The sequence below is a fragment of the Hoplias malabaricus genome, chromosome 3 (genome assembly GCF_029633855.1).
Source record: "Hoplias malabaricus isolate fHopMal1 chromosome 3, fHopMal1.hap1, whole genome shotgun sequence".
Taxonomy (NCBI): domain Eukaryota; kingdom Metazoa; phylum Chordata; class Actinopteri; order Characiformes; family Erythrinidae; genus Hoplias; species Hoplias malabaricus.
This window is the reverse complement of record NC_089802.1, coordinates 4,580,483-4,599,943: the sequence shown is the minus strand read 5'-3', so window position 1 is coordinate 4,599,943 and position 19,461 is coordinate 4,580,483. Positions and strand designations below refer to the sequence as shown.

General features: G+C 41.2%; 1 protein-coding gene across 1 annotated transcript in view; it reads right to left on the bottom strand.

The window, feature by feature from the left end:
* The window catches only part of tcerg1l (transcription elongation regulator 1 like), a 134,955-nt gene that overhangs the window by 73,097 nt on the left and 42,397 nt on the right, over positions 1–19,461 (bottom strand). The window contains exon 4 of the mRNA XM_066665255.1: positions 18,292–18,468. Coding sequence (XP_066521352.1) covers positions 18,292–18,468 — 177 coding nt within the window. The remainder of the gene's footprint in view (positions 1–18,291; positions 18,469–19,461) is intronic.

Below are 19,461 nucleotides of genomic sequence, written 5' to 3'. Positions count from 1 at the left end.
AGAGAACACACCACACTCCTCACAGACAGTCACCCGGAGGAAACCCACACAGACACAGGAAGTACACACCACACTCCTCACAGTCACCCGGAGGAAACCCACGCAGACACAGAGAGAACACACCACACTCCTCACAGACAGTCACCTGGAGGAAACCCGCACAGACACAGGGAGAACACACCACACAGACAGTCACCTGGAGATAACCCACGCGGACACAGGGAGAACACACCACACTCCTCACAGACAGTCACCCCGAGGAAACCCACGCAGACACAGAGAGAACACACCACACTCCTCACAGACAGTCACCTGGAGGAAACCCGCACAGACACAGGGAGAACACACCACACAGACAGTCACCTGGAGATAACCCACGCGGACACAGGGAGAACACACCACACTCCTCACAGACAGTCACCCCGAGGAAACCCACGCAGACACAGAGAGAACACACCACACTCCTCACAGACAGTCACCCGGAGCGGGAATCAAACCCACAACCTCCAGGCCCCTGGAGCTGTGTAACTGCGACACTACCTGCTGCACCACCGTGCCGCCCTCATTCGAATACATGTTCCAATATAATTCTATCAGACTAAGCCACGGATCTGAGTCTGTACTTGCCATTATAGACTTTATAACCTTGATGTGAAAATCTGTTTTTCTAGAAGTTGTTTTAGGGATTAATCAATGCCTAATCTTCTCCCTCTGGGTGACATAAACAGGGTGTCTTAGTTGACTGTAGCATATCTAGCTGGACTCAAAACCACCATCTTTGAAAATGTGACAGACAGACTTAAAAGCCAAAAGCAATTTGTGTCAGCTGGAAATGTGGAATACGTTCAGATGAATCATCTTCCCTAAAGAGAGAAAAATACAGCAGCTGCTGGGGAGTATATCCTTGGTGACACTTAGCCAAGAAGCTACTCATCTTAAGCTGATTTTATCCCACGATAGCTCTGACCTGCCCACGGCCTTTCTACCTGTGCCCTTTCATCTGGCTCTCGAAGGTAAACACTCAACGGCAAACTAATCCGTATTTTTACCCCCTGTGCTTTCAGCAAGCAGTGCACCAAATGCAAATGCTACATGTTCTCTAGGCCACCTTGATCAAACTGACGGGAGAGCAGCAGTGGTTCCTTCGGTGGATGAACTCAACAATGCCTGGCAGTGTTTCAGAATGACTCTGCAGTGCACAGCTGTCGATGCAAGACATGACCATGGCCCTAGGTGACTCATCTTGATCCGGCTTTACACCAACATTTTAATAATGCATGCTCAATTACAAACCAGTGTCTGGCTGAAGCATCACTGACATCCAGCCACATCCGTACACACATGGTCAGCCTGAGAATCCTGCACCCTGTGCTTGATGCCACAGCTCCCGGGTTTAAAACGCTCTACTGCAGGTCTAGTGCGCGAGAGCCATAAGTAGGCCCTAGAGCACGGAAATTGCAAGTGTTGCTTTTCAAGATCAGTAGGACTCAGAAAATTAGCTGTGTGCTGTGGTAGAGCACCTTTAGCCTTTCTGGAGGATCAAAAATCAGTGCGAATATATTGTAAATTTGCAGTACAAATCTTTAAAACTACTATTATTTGTTTTGTTTTTAACTACAGAAGAAGAGGCCGGTCTTCCAACAGCAGTATGAGCATCTCTTTAGACCCTCTAGACACACTGCAGTTTGCCTGATCACCACCAGTGATGAAATATGGCGTAGAGTGACCACCTCAGACTGTAGCATTGTAACCTTTCACTTGATACCAGCAACATAAGAAACTCTGTATTGATTTAAGGAAGCATTAATAATAATAATGCCATTTACATAAGAATGAAAGTGACACATGAGAAGCAATGGTCAGATGCTTTCTAAAGGTACTTCTGTGAGCCATATACAAAATCCATTCCATCGTTCAGAAGGACCATTGAACCAAGCACAAAAACCGCATAATGGACTTCATGCTATCAAATGGTTTGGGCCATGTCAGTAATATATAACCACTGTCTTTGCTACAGAATCCATGAAGAACCACTTTTAAATGGTATAAATAATTCCTATTAAGTTGCCAGCCACTATATATTTTCGTAGGCACCCAACTTCTAATTTACTTGTCTTTTAATGTCACATAACCAACATCTGCAATGTCTGCCAACAGCATTCTTCAACCGAAGGCTGTCTATTGTTGTGTTCGAACGCCTCTACCGCGGTGAATCTGTGTTATGATGTTTTATTTGTTGTCTGTGTCTAAGAATTTCAGAAATATGCTGGGAATTGCATTGTGTGTGGTGCTCGCGACAATGGTTTCTGACACACACTGCTCTGCAGGAAAATCATGGGCAGATTACATCATTGTGCATCGTGGATGTGAAATAGGACAGAATCTATCAAAAATAACTGTCACATCTATGGGTCATTTCCAGTGTAAAATAAATGTCAGATTATAAACATGACTACAATAAAACATTCTTATACAACAGTGGGAGAACAAAGAGATGGTTTGTAATGAGTGTTTAGTTCTTTGTGGGTGGAGAACAAGGTACAGGAACAAGGTCTTTACAATTGTGTTTTTCCTCATCACCCAAAAACACTCTACCTGCTAAGACCTTCCCGGGGAGTCTTGGTTACTCATGTAATTTCAGATGCTCATGACAAAGAGAACAGGCAGGCCAATGAAATATCGTCTAATATAAGTGAAAAATCCGATGGTGCTCATTATCCTAACGTTGCATCATTATGCTAAAGTGTGGGTCCCCTCCTTCCTGCTCTCATTAATTCATCCCTCTCCTCTCCACGCAGAAATGAACTGCGGCTGATACTGTTAATAAGTGCTGTAATCTGTGCTCGCAATAGTGACATCCCAGAGCAGATATGGGGAGAGAGAGAGGGTGAGGGTGAGAAGGGGAAGACAAAAGAGACAGAATGAGATTTACTATCCTCCCACACATGCAGCATCTCCACTACCCACCATTTATCACAACACATAATATCATTAGAAACTCCCAACACATTCTTTCAGAGTTTATCTTCAAGATTAAGGTGAGTTCACTTATCAACCCTGCATTTTTAAAGATTAATATAAGGCACAAACCCACACATTCACTCATGTCTATTCAAACTGGGTCTCAAATAAATATATATATATGAATATAAATTAAAATATATATTCACAAAATGCAGGTGCACCTGTTATACCAAAGGGAATGTGAAATAATTCAAAGAGGCATGTATTTCTGTTGCTCAAAGTCTCTCAAAGCAATATTCCCTGAAGTTGTTCCCTAGTTTGTCACAGAAGGCATATTTGCAGATAACTTTTTTTTCATATTACACCAGGGAAGTCACATTTGTACAGGCCCAAAGAGAATTCCTTCCTTTTTTTCCATCCTATCAAAGAAACAAGACACACACACACACACGGTGAAATCAATCCTAAGCTCCCTATGGTCTCCAAAAAAAAAAAAAGAAAAGCCGAGTGAATGGTGGACCTGTCAGTCACCTTTCAAAGGGAGAATAACACAGATACACATCAGGACAGGCTGTCTGAAATCTAAACACAGAGGTTAAGGTGAGTTCAGCTCTAGAAATACATTGTGTTGTTTGTGACTGGATACAATGTGAGCTCAATCTCCTCACTGAGAGCCCACTCTTAAGGATTTGAATCCCTCGACACCACTACCAACTGGACGCTTATCTGGAAAAACCAATCCAGTAAATATCTTGCATGGGAAAGTTCCACTACTGCCATCTGCAAACAATGCTCAATATCCTTTTATTAGGCCTGCAAGACCTCGCCCAGGGCTTCAAAACCGACACTAGCATTGGCGGTAATACAAGACTCGGCAAAATATGCTTTCCGAAGTGTACAGTTTTTCAGCGAAGGCCCTGTCTGAGGCAGACGCTTTGTATTTGACTACGCCATGAATTATACATCAGCTGGAATCGGGACTGCTACCACTAACCTCTCAGTCAAAATAAGTGCAAGTTAAAATGGTCTAAGGTTCTGACTGCAGGTGAACAAAAATGGCAAACTGGCTCTAGGGAGATCCGCACCGGAAGGAAAGTGTTTATTGAAAGTGTGACTGCTTGAAGAAATGGCTCAAGAAAAAAAATTGCAAAATGAAATGTTGTCTTTACAGAGACACTAAAATTGACAATAAAAATGGACAGCTCAGTTCAATGAGAATTGCAATTACACTGTTATTGTAATGTCTTCCCGATAACCACCGACTGTAATTGAGGGGTCAGGGGCTAATGAAGTTTAATAATAACTGCTTGTTAGATTTGAGTAATTACAGGGCTGGACAAACTGCTTATGCTCAGCCTAAACATTACAATGTACAGTGAAATTGAATGATGTCGTATCTGAAAGTATTTAGCACAACTATAGGCCACAATGGATCTGGAACAATGACTGATATGAGATCCCAGTAGAAATATCATTATCATTAGTTCTGTCCAGGCCAGTGCTTCTGTGGCATATCTGAACATGTATTAGCCTCCACGTAAAAGCCTAATATTACTGAATAATGTAGCATGTCATGCTAGCAGACCATGACAAGCAATGTATATGTAACAGGAATGCTCTCTTTATGTTAAATGTGTAATAACTTTTAGTACTGTATATCAGCTCTGAAATTCACCATGTTTTAATATGTGTAATAGCAGGGGTCAGATTTCCTTTCAACATAACTCATGAATTTCAACCAAGAGTGCATATTTTTAAGGAATATAAAATAAAAACATTAAGAGCAGCAAGAGACTCCTCCACAAGTCACGAGCTCATACTTCAGAGAGCAACATCAGTCGACACAGCTAAAGATTAGCATATTACTCACAAAGATTAAGCCCTCATCTAGTGACAATAAAGCAGAGGTATGGCTCAAAGATATGTAACAGTTCTCTCTTCTCTTTAGAAAAGGTTTTAGAAAATTTGAAAGAATGTGTTATTTTTAAATTGAAATGCTGAAAATCCAGAGATGCAGGAAAGTAGTGATTTCAGTAGAAGCTGTAACAGGAGAGCACAGATGGACACAAGTCCTTTTAGTTTCAGCTGAAAGGCCATGAGTGTGCACAAACAGCAATATCCGTGTTACCTACTACATAAAGCAGCTAGCAGTATATATTCTACCCCATTTCCACAAGCAAAAAGACTACTGGGGTCTTAATGAAACTAGTGAATTAGTGAAAGTTTTGTTCAAAACACTACAAGGCCCAGAGACTCAGATGAGGAGGTGGGACAATTCTAAAGTCTCTGTTTTCTACATAAGAAGCCATTAGAATGATTAAGTTTATCTCATGTTTTCTGATTTAGGAATCCTACAAGAAACTGACTGTGCTGACTTATTTCACAGTAGATGGGTTTTTTAGGTCAGAGTTCCCCAAATAAATCTACAGTGTGGGCCATTTATATGGATACACCTTAATAAAATGGGAATGGTTGGTGATATTAACTTCCTGTTTGTGGTACATTAGTATATGGGAGGGGGGGGGGGGACTTTTCAAGATGGGTGGTGACCATGGTGGCCATTTTGAAGTCGGCCATTTTGGATCCAACTTTTGTTTTTTCAATGGGAAGAGGGTCATGTGACACATCAAATTTATTGGGAATTTCACAAGAAAACAATGGTGTGCTTGGTTTTTCATGAGCTATTTACAAGTTTCTGACCACTTATAAAATGTGTTCAAAGTGCTGCCCATTGTGTTGGATTGTCACTTAAACCCTCTTCTCCCACTCTTCACACACTGATAGCAACACCGCAGGAGAAATGCTAGCACAGGCTTCCAGTATCCGTAGTTTCAGGTGCTGCACATCTTGATGGTATGGAGTGGTATATCGGGTACAAAGATAGTGGGGCCATTCTTCATCAATGGATACCTCAAGGCCACTGGATGCGAAACTACTACATGGTGATGTGTTTTCCTCTTAATGCACTGAAGCTGGCACGCTCCCTGAGTTTTTCCAGCAAGATGGTGCACCACCACATTATGGGAGTCAGGTCCGAACATTCCTAGATGAACAGTTTCCTGGAAAGTGGATTGGTCGTCGTGGGCCATTCGAATGACCCCAAGGTCTCCCGATCTGACCCCCTTAGACTTTTATCTTTGGGGTCATCTGAAGGCCATTGTCTGTGCTGTGAAGATACGAGATGTGCAGAACCTGAAACTACGGATACTGGAAGCCTGTGCTAGCATTTCTCCTGCGGTGTTGCTATCAGTGTGTGAAGAGTGGGAGAAGAGGGTTGCATTGACAGTCCAACACAATGGGCAGCACTTTGAACACATTTTATAAGTGGTCAGAATAAAGTTATGTTAAAAGCAACACCATTGATTTTCTTGTGAAATTCCCAACAGGTTTGATGTGTCACATGACCCTCTTCCCATTGAAACAAAAGTTGGATCCAAAATGGCCGACTTCAAAATGGCCGCCATGGTCACCACCCATCTTGAAAAGCTTCCCCCCTCCCATATACTAATGTGCCACAAACAGGAAGTTAATATCACCAACCATTCCCATTTTATTAAGGTGTATCCATATAAATGGCCCACCCTGTACATATGCACTAAACAGGTGACTTTTTCACAATATGCCCTCTTTAACCTGGATCATTATGTTGCACTTCTGGGCATTTATTTAAACTTGAGTTTTAAAAATACATTTTTTATTCACTTGTATGATAATTTACAATGCCATTGGCATCTGATCTATTAGCATCACTCTGGCATTATTAGGTTGCCCTTTAAAATGAAGTATTTCCATTTTAGTTATTGATAGAGCACCTGCATTATGCAAATATAAAATATAGCAGCTGCTGTGCTCAACTACACCAAGTCACGAGCTTCTGGACTTCTCAGAGGACGCAGTCTTGGTGTGGATGTTTAGGAGTGATTAGCAGCTATAATGCTGCAGGGCCATTATACTTTAAACCAATGACGGTCATAATGATAGTTTTTGTAACATTGCCTATGTCACTCATTAGTGGACAGCTCAAGGCTTGAGTTATACATTATATAATAAGCTATAAGCTAGCCTTACTGGGTACTCATGCACTGTTACTGAAAATATGCAGCACGTACACAAACAGTAGGTGGCCATACACCAGTGATATTAGAAGTGTCTTAGAGACAAGTTGTACAACATGCAGCAGCATGTATAGATATTGAATTAAAATTGATTCCTTTGTTTTCATAGAGGCATGGGGTACACACTGCAGGAGCCCATTCATGTACGGTTTTAATAACGAAGTCTTCTATTTATTAGCTCCTCCTAGTTTTGTACAAACTCTCCTGGTCACAGAAGATATCTAATGTTGAGCTAATGATGCTCTTTTAAGATATCAAAGCCTCCGTGCCTTAATTCAGCCATTTTTCCAGAAATCAGACTATAACATAAACATCAAACACAGTCTTTTAATGAAACATCCAGGACAACAAAGTGCTGCTCTCATAATTAGTCTACGTCTCCTACGAAGTCTCTGATTGCAGATACAAACACTGGCTGTTATTGTGGTCACTCCATGCCCTGATTACACAACTTCTTCTCTTTCTTTCTCTGCATGATGTTCTCCTTCGATAAATCTAAATCAGTCTTTCATGAATAATAAATACAAGTATATTCTGAGACTAAATTATAGCAGCACTGCTGAACAGATGAAAATATATGAATTTCATGCAGGCTATGTTTATGAACAATGATGTCTTACTGTGATTATGTATGTACAAGTGTGTGTATGAGTGTGGTTTAAAAAGCATCTTGTATCAGCCAGAGCAAGCAGTCCCTTGTGCCAAAGCAGTGAGATTAAGAAGGAGCTGTTATTGAAGATGAAATATTACTTGGCTCACACTTAAATTGGGGGGGTCACGCCTAGCGTTGTTTCTGTCTAAGGGGGCCGACTGTCAAAAAACATTGCTTCATTTCACTAAGCAAATCCACTGGCAACTACACCATTAGCATTTCTAATCTAAAAATCCCACACATTGAAAAATGAAGGGAACACTGCTGGTAACACACGCTGCCTTCAGCAAGATTCTCCTCATGATCTTCACCTGGATGTTGCAGGCTCAGTCCTGTAGTAAAGCTGACAGTACACTTCAAATGATGAAATAGCTAAATAAAGTTAAGCTACTACCAATGGACATCGGTATAACTAAAAGCAAACACAGTGAACAAGTCAGTGGGAATCATCAACATTTTTAACACAGAGATTAGGAGCATTCATCTTCATGAGGAAGCCTTAGAACAAACAGTACAGAGATTAGGACCAATGACACGCTGGGGGGAGGTCTCAGAGACACACAGAGTTTAGAACCAATCATAATCAGTGGGATTAAGTTTTATTATGTGCATGCACTTTGCATGCTGGGAAAAAAAACTCCAACTAAAGGCGCTTCAGAGTTGAAACTCAACAATTATTTTTCACCAAGGTTTTAGCTCAGTAATGGGGCATGCCCAGATGATAAGGTCACCTGGAGACTGGAGCAAGTTTCCAGCTAATGCCAGACTATGCCTCTAGCAATTACTGAATCACCTTCACCCTCCACCCACTTTTGTTTTGGATGGACCACTCCCAGGTTGTTAGTATAAATCCTGCTGGAGCTGGAGCATCATTCAGCTGTCATTTCCTGTTTGGGTGTCCCTGATGATGCTTGAATAGTGTAAACAGAAAGAATCTCATTATGTCAATTAGCATAAATCTCCAAAAAGCTACTTCAGCAAGCTTTGAACATCATGATTGGAAAGAGCATGGGCTGTAATAGCTCCTTAATGGTATTGAGGTAGCAGGTTAACACGTCATGTTTTCTCTCAGAGGGCAAATGTTTAAATCATGGCTGTCTGTCCCATCGGTCAAAAAAAATGCATATGTTTTAATGAGTAGTTTGCCCCAATTTTCCAGTTGTAACCGCCCCACTTCTCAGAAGGCTTCAGACATTACAGACGTTGATTGGGTTTGGTCTCAAGAGCTTCACCGAGGTCATATACTGATTATTCTGGATCACAGATGCTACTGCAACTCATCACAACATTCTTGGATGGAACTTATTCACTTAATCACATCAGGGGAATACACTTCTACTCCTCTAGGATTTATGCCCCTCCTGTCAATGCTTAGTGTGGTGACCTTAGGGGTACAGGTAGCCCAAGAAATGCCTGTAAAATCATTCATTAGAAAATATCTTTCGAAAAATAGTGTATTGCAGACAAATTATTGGTAAGTTCATGTGTTCATACTATGTTCAGTATGATGTCACTGTATACATGATACTCATTAGGCTGTAGTGCTCTCGCTCTCTCTCTCTCTCTCTCTCTCTCTCTCTCTCTCTCTCTCTCTCTCTCTCTGACAGCTATAAGATACCAACACGCACACACTCCCCCGAACCTCAGGGTTCCAATTCTCCTGGCTGTTTGTGGAAGGAACAGATTTGCACAGTTTTGACAGCAGCTGCATCACCAGACTTCAGCCTCATTAGGAGGTCTTCACTTTGTCTTCAGTTTCTCAGTCAGACTGCGTGAGATTAATGATATCAACAACAGCCCATTGCTGTCTCCCCCACAATATCATCCCTCTCTCTGCTCCTCTCCCTCTCTTTCTTGCTTTTCAATATGCAGTAAATAATACATAATCATATTTTCTATTTTAACCAAAACCAATGCTAAGAATCTCTGTTAAAGCAATGCCTTTTCAGTATCTATATCTTTACTTTAAAAAAATGTTCACTAATCTGTTAAATTCACCAATTAAACATTAATTATCCATTCAGTCTGCAGAAGTATGTCCTCTGTAGGGGATATGTACTAATTCTCATTTAAGAAAATGACCAGGGGCATCCAGATGTTTGCATACCACTGTATACTTTAGGGCTTTTAAAAATGCAGAATAATTAATCACGAGTAATCCCATGATTATATTAATCACAGTTAAGCACATTTAAAAAATGGCATTGCTTTAGATAATGGTTGGACAGAATAGGTTTCATCACAATGCAATGTAATTGTTGTGTTGAACATAAAGATCATGTTATTCCCAGTGAGAATTCAGTTCCCAGTTTTCATCAGAGAATATGCAATATCACAAACTTTATACAGTCCCCAGCTGAACTTCTCTGACTTTATGTAACTAATTAAAAAACATGTCTGAATATGTATGTTATAGTATCAGAGATAAATAATTCCTCTCTCTCTCTCTTTCTCTCTCTTCACCCCACACCCCAACCCACACACACATTCACGTTGACCTTTTCAAACAGCAGTGTATTTATCTTTGAGACCGGCCCTAGGTCGGTGTTGGTGGTAAATGGCACTGAAGTCTGTTCAGAGACTCTGAGTCTGTGGGCTGAATTCTCGCTTAGCTCTCCTCCTCTTCTCGTGAGCAAATGAAGAGCAGGCTGTGGGATTAACTCAAAATGAGGTGCGTTCACCTCCCTCTCCCTCTCTGATAACACTCTGATTGAGAGAATTAAGAATCCCCTCGCTGATTCTCATGGGAGAAATTCCTGCACTCTCCCTCAGCACACTTCCTTCTATCTCTCAGGGCGGAGGGATTTGCCCTCTTCATCTGCACACTCCATTATCAGCTCCAGCACTTCATTTTCACCCAAAAAATAATCCTAAACTCTTATCTGAACAGCCAAGCAATACAGCAACTTTTATGCAAATGGTGACCTGCCGGGACCGCTGTTATCTGACACTGGATGGTTTAAAAAATCATGTCCTGATTCTCTAGGTTCTGTTTGTTTAAATCTTGACCTTTGCCACTTGATAGACCAAATCCTGTTAATACACTAATTACAGGCAGAATTAGGTATACATTTCAAACTTGGCTTGAAGGTATAAATACTGCAGTTTGAGGCTGGTTTGGGTGTGTATGTTTAGGTCACCTTTAATTAACCAGTTTATGCTCTACGGAGTGGGTCTCCCATACGGGGTGACCATGTTTAGAACTGATTTAGAGAAGAACAACTGACAACACAAGCCACTAGGTGTCGATATAATGAATGTTTTATAACATGAAAATGTGTTATTGGAGATAACTGATTGCTCCTTGCAGTAGGTAGTGTCACAGTCACACAGCTCCAGGGGCCAGGAGGTTGTGGGTTCGATTCCCGCTCCGGGTGACTGTCTGTGAGGAGTGTGGTGTGTTCTCCCTGCGTCTGCGTGGGTTTCCTCCGGGTGACTGTCTGTGAGGAGTGTGGTGTGTTTTCCCTGTGTCTGTGTGGGTTTCCTCCGGGTGCTACGGTTTCCTCCCACAGCCCAAAAGCTCATGTTGGTAGGTGGATTGGCGACTCAAAAGTGTCCGTAGGTGTGAGTGTGTGAGTGAATGTGTGTGTGTCTGTGTTGCCCTGTGAAGGACTGGCACCCCCTCCAGGGTGTATTCCCGCCTTGCGCCCAATGATTCCAGGTAGGCTCTGGACCCACCGCGACCCTGAACTGGATAAGGGTTACAGATAAAGAATGAATGAATGTTACAAACACTAAATTATGAGGTGTTCTTGTTGGATGAATCATAGAAAGTCAAGTATGTTAAAAATAATTAGACTGAAGTATTGAATCGGTGCTTGGTATTGAGCAGATAACAGATATGAAGAAAATAATTCTCGAACAGATACAAACCATGGGAAACTGCTGTTTTGTATGATTCAACAGAACTAGTTTATGGGTGGCATGCATATTTTTACATGCCTAATTTATCAGTGTTTTGAAAATGGTTTGAACAATAACAACACACAATCACACACACATACACAAACACACACTTATAAACCAGCACTGCCAAATTATTTTCATGAATCCAGAGTCAGGTTTGAGCATTGCCTCACAGGAGAACTATCAAACCTCTCTCTATAGGCTTTATACTGTTGTCAATGTCAGTACAGCACAGTGCTACAAATCAATGTTTGACTAACAGACAACTTTTGATAAGCCGGACATCTTAAATAATAGGTGGAAAAAGGCTAGACTACCTCCAGACACAACGGCAGTCAACACATCTCAAGGACACATAACTTACAGCATGACTTAGATTCTCAAAGACCTTCTGAAGGCAGACATTACAAAAGGCACAAAGTACAAAAGCACCATTATCATGCCATTTCCTACAGTAGAGGCAATTGACACGCATTCAGACATCAAAAGACTTTTAAATAATAATAAACAGAGAGCACTGAGTTAACAAAAATGTAAAAAATTGCAGTTAGGAGCTTGTAAAAAGCAGGACTGTGATGTACAAGTGATGTTTTGCAATGCACACTGTGTGTATAAACCCACAACAATTAAAGAAACATTAGGTAATATTTGGAATTTTGCCTCCTGGGCACCCATACAGCTGCAGAGTGTAATTCATCCACAGCACTGCCCTGAACACAAAGGGAAGGGGTGGTTTCCTACCCTATTCCAAGTAATACATAGTGCAGTTTCTGCAGCCCTGGGCTCACAGAGTAGCAATGACAGAGGCTCTATTCTCCCTATCACAATTCAATGGAGCATCACAATGATTTGAAGCAGTAGTTTTAAGGTAAACCTAGTGTTCTTTTAATCAGACACAGAAGATGAACATGCAAAAATATTGTGACAAGTGTTTGAACTGGGTTTTGGATCCCCACAGGTAAAACAGGATTAAAGATGCTCTGCAAGCTTGGGTAACATGCTAACTCGTTGCTATGGGCATTCTGCACAGCTGATCCACCTAGTAACATGTGTTTTTGGACTGTGGAAGGAAACCCAATCAGTCAAATTGAAAACACACCAAAGTCCTCGCAGAGAACAAAGGTGAGGATTGAACCCACAACCCCAGGATGCAGGAGCTGTGTGACAATGACACAATGTTGTATGCTGTAAAACCATGTCAAATTACTGATCATATACATTTATTTACAATTATTAACAATTTTTAACTCTTTATATGCCCTTCCTGCTATCTCCTCCAAAATCACATACTAAACAATATTCCCAGTAGCGAATTACCTTTAGTTTGTGAGTAAAAGGAACCATCAGCAGAACATGCTCTTTCTCTATACTGTCAGAATAAAAGTCCTGTCTGGGCATCACTGGGTTTGATAGTTAGCAGGTCTCAGGGCAGTAGTAGGTCACATGACCTCTGTAAAAACTCATTTAAGAGAGATTAAACTTCACCTACTGATGTAGACCTGAAGTCGGCTTAACTGCACTCTCAGGATTAAACAAGATTAAACAAGGTCCTGTGGTTTGAGATAAGCTTCATTATAATATTAGCGGTCACTTTCTTTAAGATATCACTGGGTTCTTAGAGTAGTATATAGTCAAAACTGTCCTTGAAACACATGGTCACTGCCACAGTTGCTAACAGAACACTGGACATTTTCACTTACACATCCAGTCGTACATACACACACACCTGTGAACAATTTCACACACTCACCCAGTCACTCACACACTCAGACCTGTGGAGCAGAGGAAACCCACAGTGACACAGGAAGAACTCACTAAACTTCTCATAGAGTGGCCATCAAGGTAGGGATTGAACCTAGGACCCCAGGTGTAACACTCCCTGCCACATCCCGCACTGAGAACATATCTCTGCACATTTTAATGCACAGTAAGCTTTAATTTGTGGGATTTAACATTTTTTGGATTTTGTAACATCACTGGAATATTAACATAAAAATCATTCACTCATTATCTGTAAGCGCTTATCCAGTTCAGGGTCGCGGTGGGTCCAGAGCCTACCTGGAATCATTGGGCACAAGGCGGGAATACACCCTGGAGGGGGGGCCAGTCCTTCACAGGGCAACACACAAATTCACTCACACCTACAGACACTTTTGAGTCGCCAATCCACCTACCAACAGGTTTTGGACTGTGGGAGGAAACCAGAGCACCCGGAGGAAACCCACACAGACACGGGGAGAACACACCACACTCCTCACAGACAGTCACCCGGAGCGGGAATTGAACCCACAACCTCCAGGCCCCTGGAGCTGTGTGACTGCGACACTACCTGCTGCGCCACCGTGCCGCCCCACATAAAAATCAAGATTCTTTTATTTTTATTAAGGTTCTTAATTCCTTAATTCTAAAGTAATTCATTAATTATTCTTTTAATTTTATGTTGTATACAAATGTATAGTAATTATGCTCTAAAAATAATACATTTCATATTTACCTTTTGCCCCTTTTTAAAACGTATTAGAAAACCAATATATAATTTGACCAGTTGCGTCCAAACATTTGCTCATGTTATTGTGCTTTGCTGTATGGTATGACATGATGTAAAGTTTTAAACTATTTGTCCCCATGTAAATGAGAAATGAATGCCTCATTACACTCATCCCTGATGGTAGAGCAGATTGTGGAGCATAAGTCTGGGTGGGCTGTGTTGTTTCTCTCCAGAACTGGACCCTGTTACTAACTGAAAAAAAAATGCTTTCACAGTCTGAGCTGGTGTCCAAATCAGTTTACACAATTAACTTATTTGCAGGAGCCCCAACTCTGTTCTCAAATGCAGCCCTGGCATGCAGAACTACAGGGAGAATTAGCCAATTAGCATCATGGGATGCTAACAGATGACACACGCTAGGTGCAGTTAGTTTCAAACCGATGCCGTCTAACCAGAGGAATTACAGCTCATTCATTATCCATGCTTTGTGCATTCAGCTTCAGAGGGAGCACCCAGACCTTCCTCTGAATCAAGGCTGTGATGAGAGTTGACAGTCAGCATGGTGATTATCAGACGTGCCATGAATGAATTAACATGGAGGGGTTAAATAGAGTGAAACCTAGAAGAAGAATGAGGGACATGGGTCACAGCACATAAACATCCTGGTCTCAACGTGATATACAATCATATATGACTTAAAGATTATTCCCAGGACTCTTACACTGTGTACGGGTTACTGTTCCCTTATTGTGTACATTTTAAATGGATACCCAGCAAGAAAAATTAGCATCAGGAGATGGCTGGTTCAGTGCCATGTGGTACTTCAACCATCCAAGGGCAAAGAACCTGGAGAGCACAATTAGCCTCGCTCTCTGGGTGTCATATGGCCTTGCCTTTACCACAACAACAACAAAAGTGTTGTTAATGATGTGTTGTTATGGCCATTTTCCAAAAAAGATGCACTGAAAATACATATTAATAATGGGAACTAGTTTATTTATCATTTTAGTCATTTATCATTTTTATTATTAGAATTATTTATTTTATTTTATTGTATTTTTTGTTATTTTTTTTTTACTGCATTAACGACCAAAAATATTGAGCATGCTATGATCAAATCCTTCACATTTCAGATATCAACATGTCACTCGCTTCTCATGGCTAACATGTGCTCCCCTCTCTGTCTCCGTTTCCATGGATACAATATTGTCATTTCGTTTTATTTTGCACTCTGGTTTGCCTTCCTGGGTTTGCCCTTGTCTCTCTTGGTTTCTTGTTGAAATTCCCATGTTCCTGTCACTGATTGGTTTTGCACTTTGCTCCTCTATTGCTCTTTTGCCCCACCCTGGTCATGTGTTGCACCTTTGAGTGGTCCCAGGTGTTCCTTGTTACATGCCTTGTGTGTGTATGCTTATATAAGGCATTTGTCTCTGTCCTGGGGTTGTCATTATGATTGTAATAGTGGTTCTTGCTGTTGGTTTGTAGTCTTTTCACATACTAGAGATCATTATGATTTTATTTGAGCTGAGATATTTTAAAATTGTGGTTGGGGACAAGGCCAAAATATCATAATAATAATTTGCTTTGATCTTTACTACTCCATGTCTGTCTGTTTATAAGCCAGGCGTCCTCTCTGTGTTTGCCTCCTGTGCTTTAATGCTGCCTCTACAAGTCAGAAGAAGCAGCTTGAGACGAGAACACAGCTCAGTGCCTCACACTGACACCAGACCCATCCCCGTAGAGTTCCTCAGTTGGTGGAACACGCAATGCTTTTAAAATTGCATGCACACTTGCATGAGCATAGTCCTCAAAGTCCTCACCTCTGCTGAAATAAGGCACACACTCACACACACGTGTGCCCAGATGACCGTGTGAAACTCTTCAAAAGCTTCACTTCACTGAGAGAGACTACACAAATTCACACTCGAACAAAAACACACCATCCCTCTGTTTCTTACCTCGGGCTATCTACCTGTGAAAAGGATCGAAAGAATTTCTTGAACACCAAGAGGAGGAAAAAGATCAAGCGATCAATATGCAAGAGGGAAGTGTGTGAGAGAGTGAGTGAGTGGAATAAGACACGCTCTGTCTGTTCCTGCAAATGAACCTCCTCTCTATCTATTTTCAATTCAATCATTACACTCTGACCCTTCATTTAAAGCAGACTACTTCAGCAAAGTGAAATTCCCTTATCTGTCACTCAAAGAGTCAGCACTAGAGCCCACCTGGGCAGCCCACCTTTGCCGAAACAAGCTCAGCAGCATCGAATTGTCAAAATATCAGAGCAAGAGGAATGAAATCACTGCTTTATTTTAATACATACGCTTATATAATCATGTGTTTTATCAAAACCTTTTATCTTCGTTTTAATCTTTTTGTGTGAATGGACCAATAAATGTATACAATTCCAACTCCATGGAATAAAATCTCTAAAATAAGATTCAGTGGCTTATATTAAAAATGAAACATATTTTGCCTGATTATTTTGGAGATACTACTTTTGAAAGCTGCAATATGACATCATGCATTTACACAGAGCTGCAGGATTACAGTGTGAAATTCCTATCACTAGATATGCCTGCAATTTCTATTACACATCCTATATGTATAACCTTGAGAGGATACAATTGCAGACCATAGTCTCTGTATAACTCTGGAAATTGTACCTTAACTAAATACCACTGGACAAAGGCATTTAATAATTAAGTATATTAGCAATGGGAGTGAAGATCAGGTCGAGAATTCTATTAAATTTTAAAAGCAGGAGCCGATGTGAAATAAGTGCTCTGAAATTCTTAATAAATATGTCACTCTCTATTATTTGGGGAGTAGACTGTTCTCTGCATGGAATGCATCTAAACACTTCACTGCTGCACTGAGAGCAATAAGACAACCAAAAATATCCTGCCAAGAGCAGCGTTGTAGTCACAAAATAGCCACCGATGAAGGGCTAGGAATGACTCTGTTGTTTACAAAAGAAGGGCACAATGTCTTTGATGCAAAGAACTGAATAGTACCCTCTTGTGGATAAGTTGCCAAATGTGAGTGAGTAAGTTAATGAATGAGCGAGTGAGTGAGTGAGTGAGTAAATGAATGAGTGAATGCATGAGTGAGTGAATGAATGAGTGAATGTATGAGTGAGTGAGTGAGTAAGTGAGTGAATGAGTGAGTGAGTGAATGAATGAATGAGTGATTGAGTGAATGAATGAGTGATTGAGTGAATGAATGAGTGATTGAGTGAGATTGAGTGAGTGAGATTGAGTGAGTGAGCGAGTGAGTGAGTGAGATTGAGTGAGTGAGCGAGTGAGTGAGTGAGATTGAGTGAGTGAGTGAATGAGTGAGTGAGTGAGAGACTTACAAGCCAGTTCCACAATGTGTTTCATATCTAAAACAATGTGCAATAGCCTCCTTCCGTACCGCAATATACCAATAAACCTGGTGTGTCTAATGTGCGTAATAAATCGGCAGCCCAATGTAACCTGTTCCTCCAAGACTATTTTTCTGAGGACAGCCTGTTTTTGGAAAGCCACTATTCATCTTCCTTCCGAATTCACTCTTAAGATAAAAGCACAGCCTATTTTTGAGTTCTCAACAACCCAGAAAACAAACTGAATGTGTTCCACGTAACACTTGCATTACCCGATGCATTTGCAATTACAATTCACCAATTAGGACATCACAGGCTTTGTGAGAAAGCCAGTCCCGGTAGCGGAGCCAAAAATGTCATTAAATGGGTCAGTGGAGACAACAACAAGGAAATGGTTTTGATCCTGGACCACAACATAAAAACAGGTAGAGCAGGACTGAACATTCTGAGCTGGTTAGTTTCCAGAGAATGTGACTGCGCCTAGGCCATGTGGGAAAATGTGCTCTTAACAGGTTCAAGCAAGTCTGAGGAACAGAGTACAGATGATGCGTGAAGTTCAGACCCAGCAAGTGAGAAGAAATATATTATAGGGGTCAGAGGAAATAGAACATTTTACCTGAAGACGTATGTCAGGAGAAAATGGCCTATTTATTTTTGCTTATGTGAGTACTCCTGAGGAGGTGAATGAATTTAGTTGCTTTAGACCAGGCATAATCAAATGTCTGACCTTGGTCCAGACCTGAATACAGATGTAGGTCTTGCGCACCTGAGCTAGAGGAATACAGAAGCTTGTGTTTACCTGTGTTGGGTGTTGTGAGAATGGGGATCTTGATGGGCGACAGAGAGAGCAGGTGCAGAGGGTGAGCTGAGGATGCAGAAGGCCCTTGTGTCACGTCCGACTCCATTGCCATTAGCGCTGCTGCTGCCAGAGCCATCCTCTTGTTACTCCGCACTCGTTTAATGGCCACAGGACAACCTAGAGAAGACAGAGACAAGGGTGTGATCAGAACAGCAGCTTCCACATCTCCCTTGGTTTTTTATGTCTCCAAGTGAACGTCTACTCTCCTTAATCTCTGTGTACTACAAAAGCAAGTCTCCGTTCCCAATTCTCTCAAGGACTGTGCAGCATGGGCCAGAAATAGGGGCCAGCAGGACTTTTAAGCAGAGGAATTATGCAGATGACTGTAGGTAGATGAAACACATTCACAAATGTAGCTTTCTTTAAGTTTGTTTCAACTCGAATCTAGGAGTTTGAAATCGAGAGTTCAAGGTACAAATGCATTCATCTAAGAAAAGGGGTATGTTTAGTTTGGTCCTGTGGAATATTTGGATTCGTTGAGTGGAGTTGCTTAGGTTTAATCTTGTTTACATCATTTTGGCTGAAGTAGATGAGTATGAAACTTAAGATTAAGATGAAAGAGCCCAAACCCAGGGACTCCATTATAATTAAGGAAGAAATTCTTTTTAAAGTGGAGATTCTAAACTGTATCATATTTGTGTTTGTACAAGGGATATTTAATGTATTATTAATATTATTTGAATTTGCTCAAAAATAGTGCGAAACGTACAAGCAGGTTTTGCAGAAAGATCAAACATGCTTCAAAGTTCTGCAAGGTTTCTTAAAAGTGCATCTGAACTGCACTCACAGACCTGCGAATAAACGTAAATCAGGTGAAATATAGATAATCACTTATGTTACAAGTCACATTACGGACGTCAGCCATGGCTTAAAGGCAAAAGAAGCTGGCGTGAGGCTGAAAGGTCTTAGGGTTTTGAAAAATGGGGGCTTGGATGTACTTAAAGAACATCCATGGCTGAGGTATCCTTGGGCAAGACACCTAACCCTCTCCTAGTCCTGGGATGGCTGCTACTGTTCTGGCTGCTACCTGTGACTGCTATTCTCATAAGATGCATGTTTTTATGCACAAATATACTTTTCATTTGTCAGTACCATGTGCTGGTTCATAGT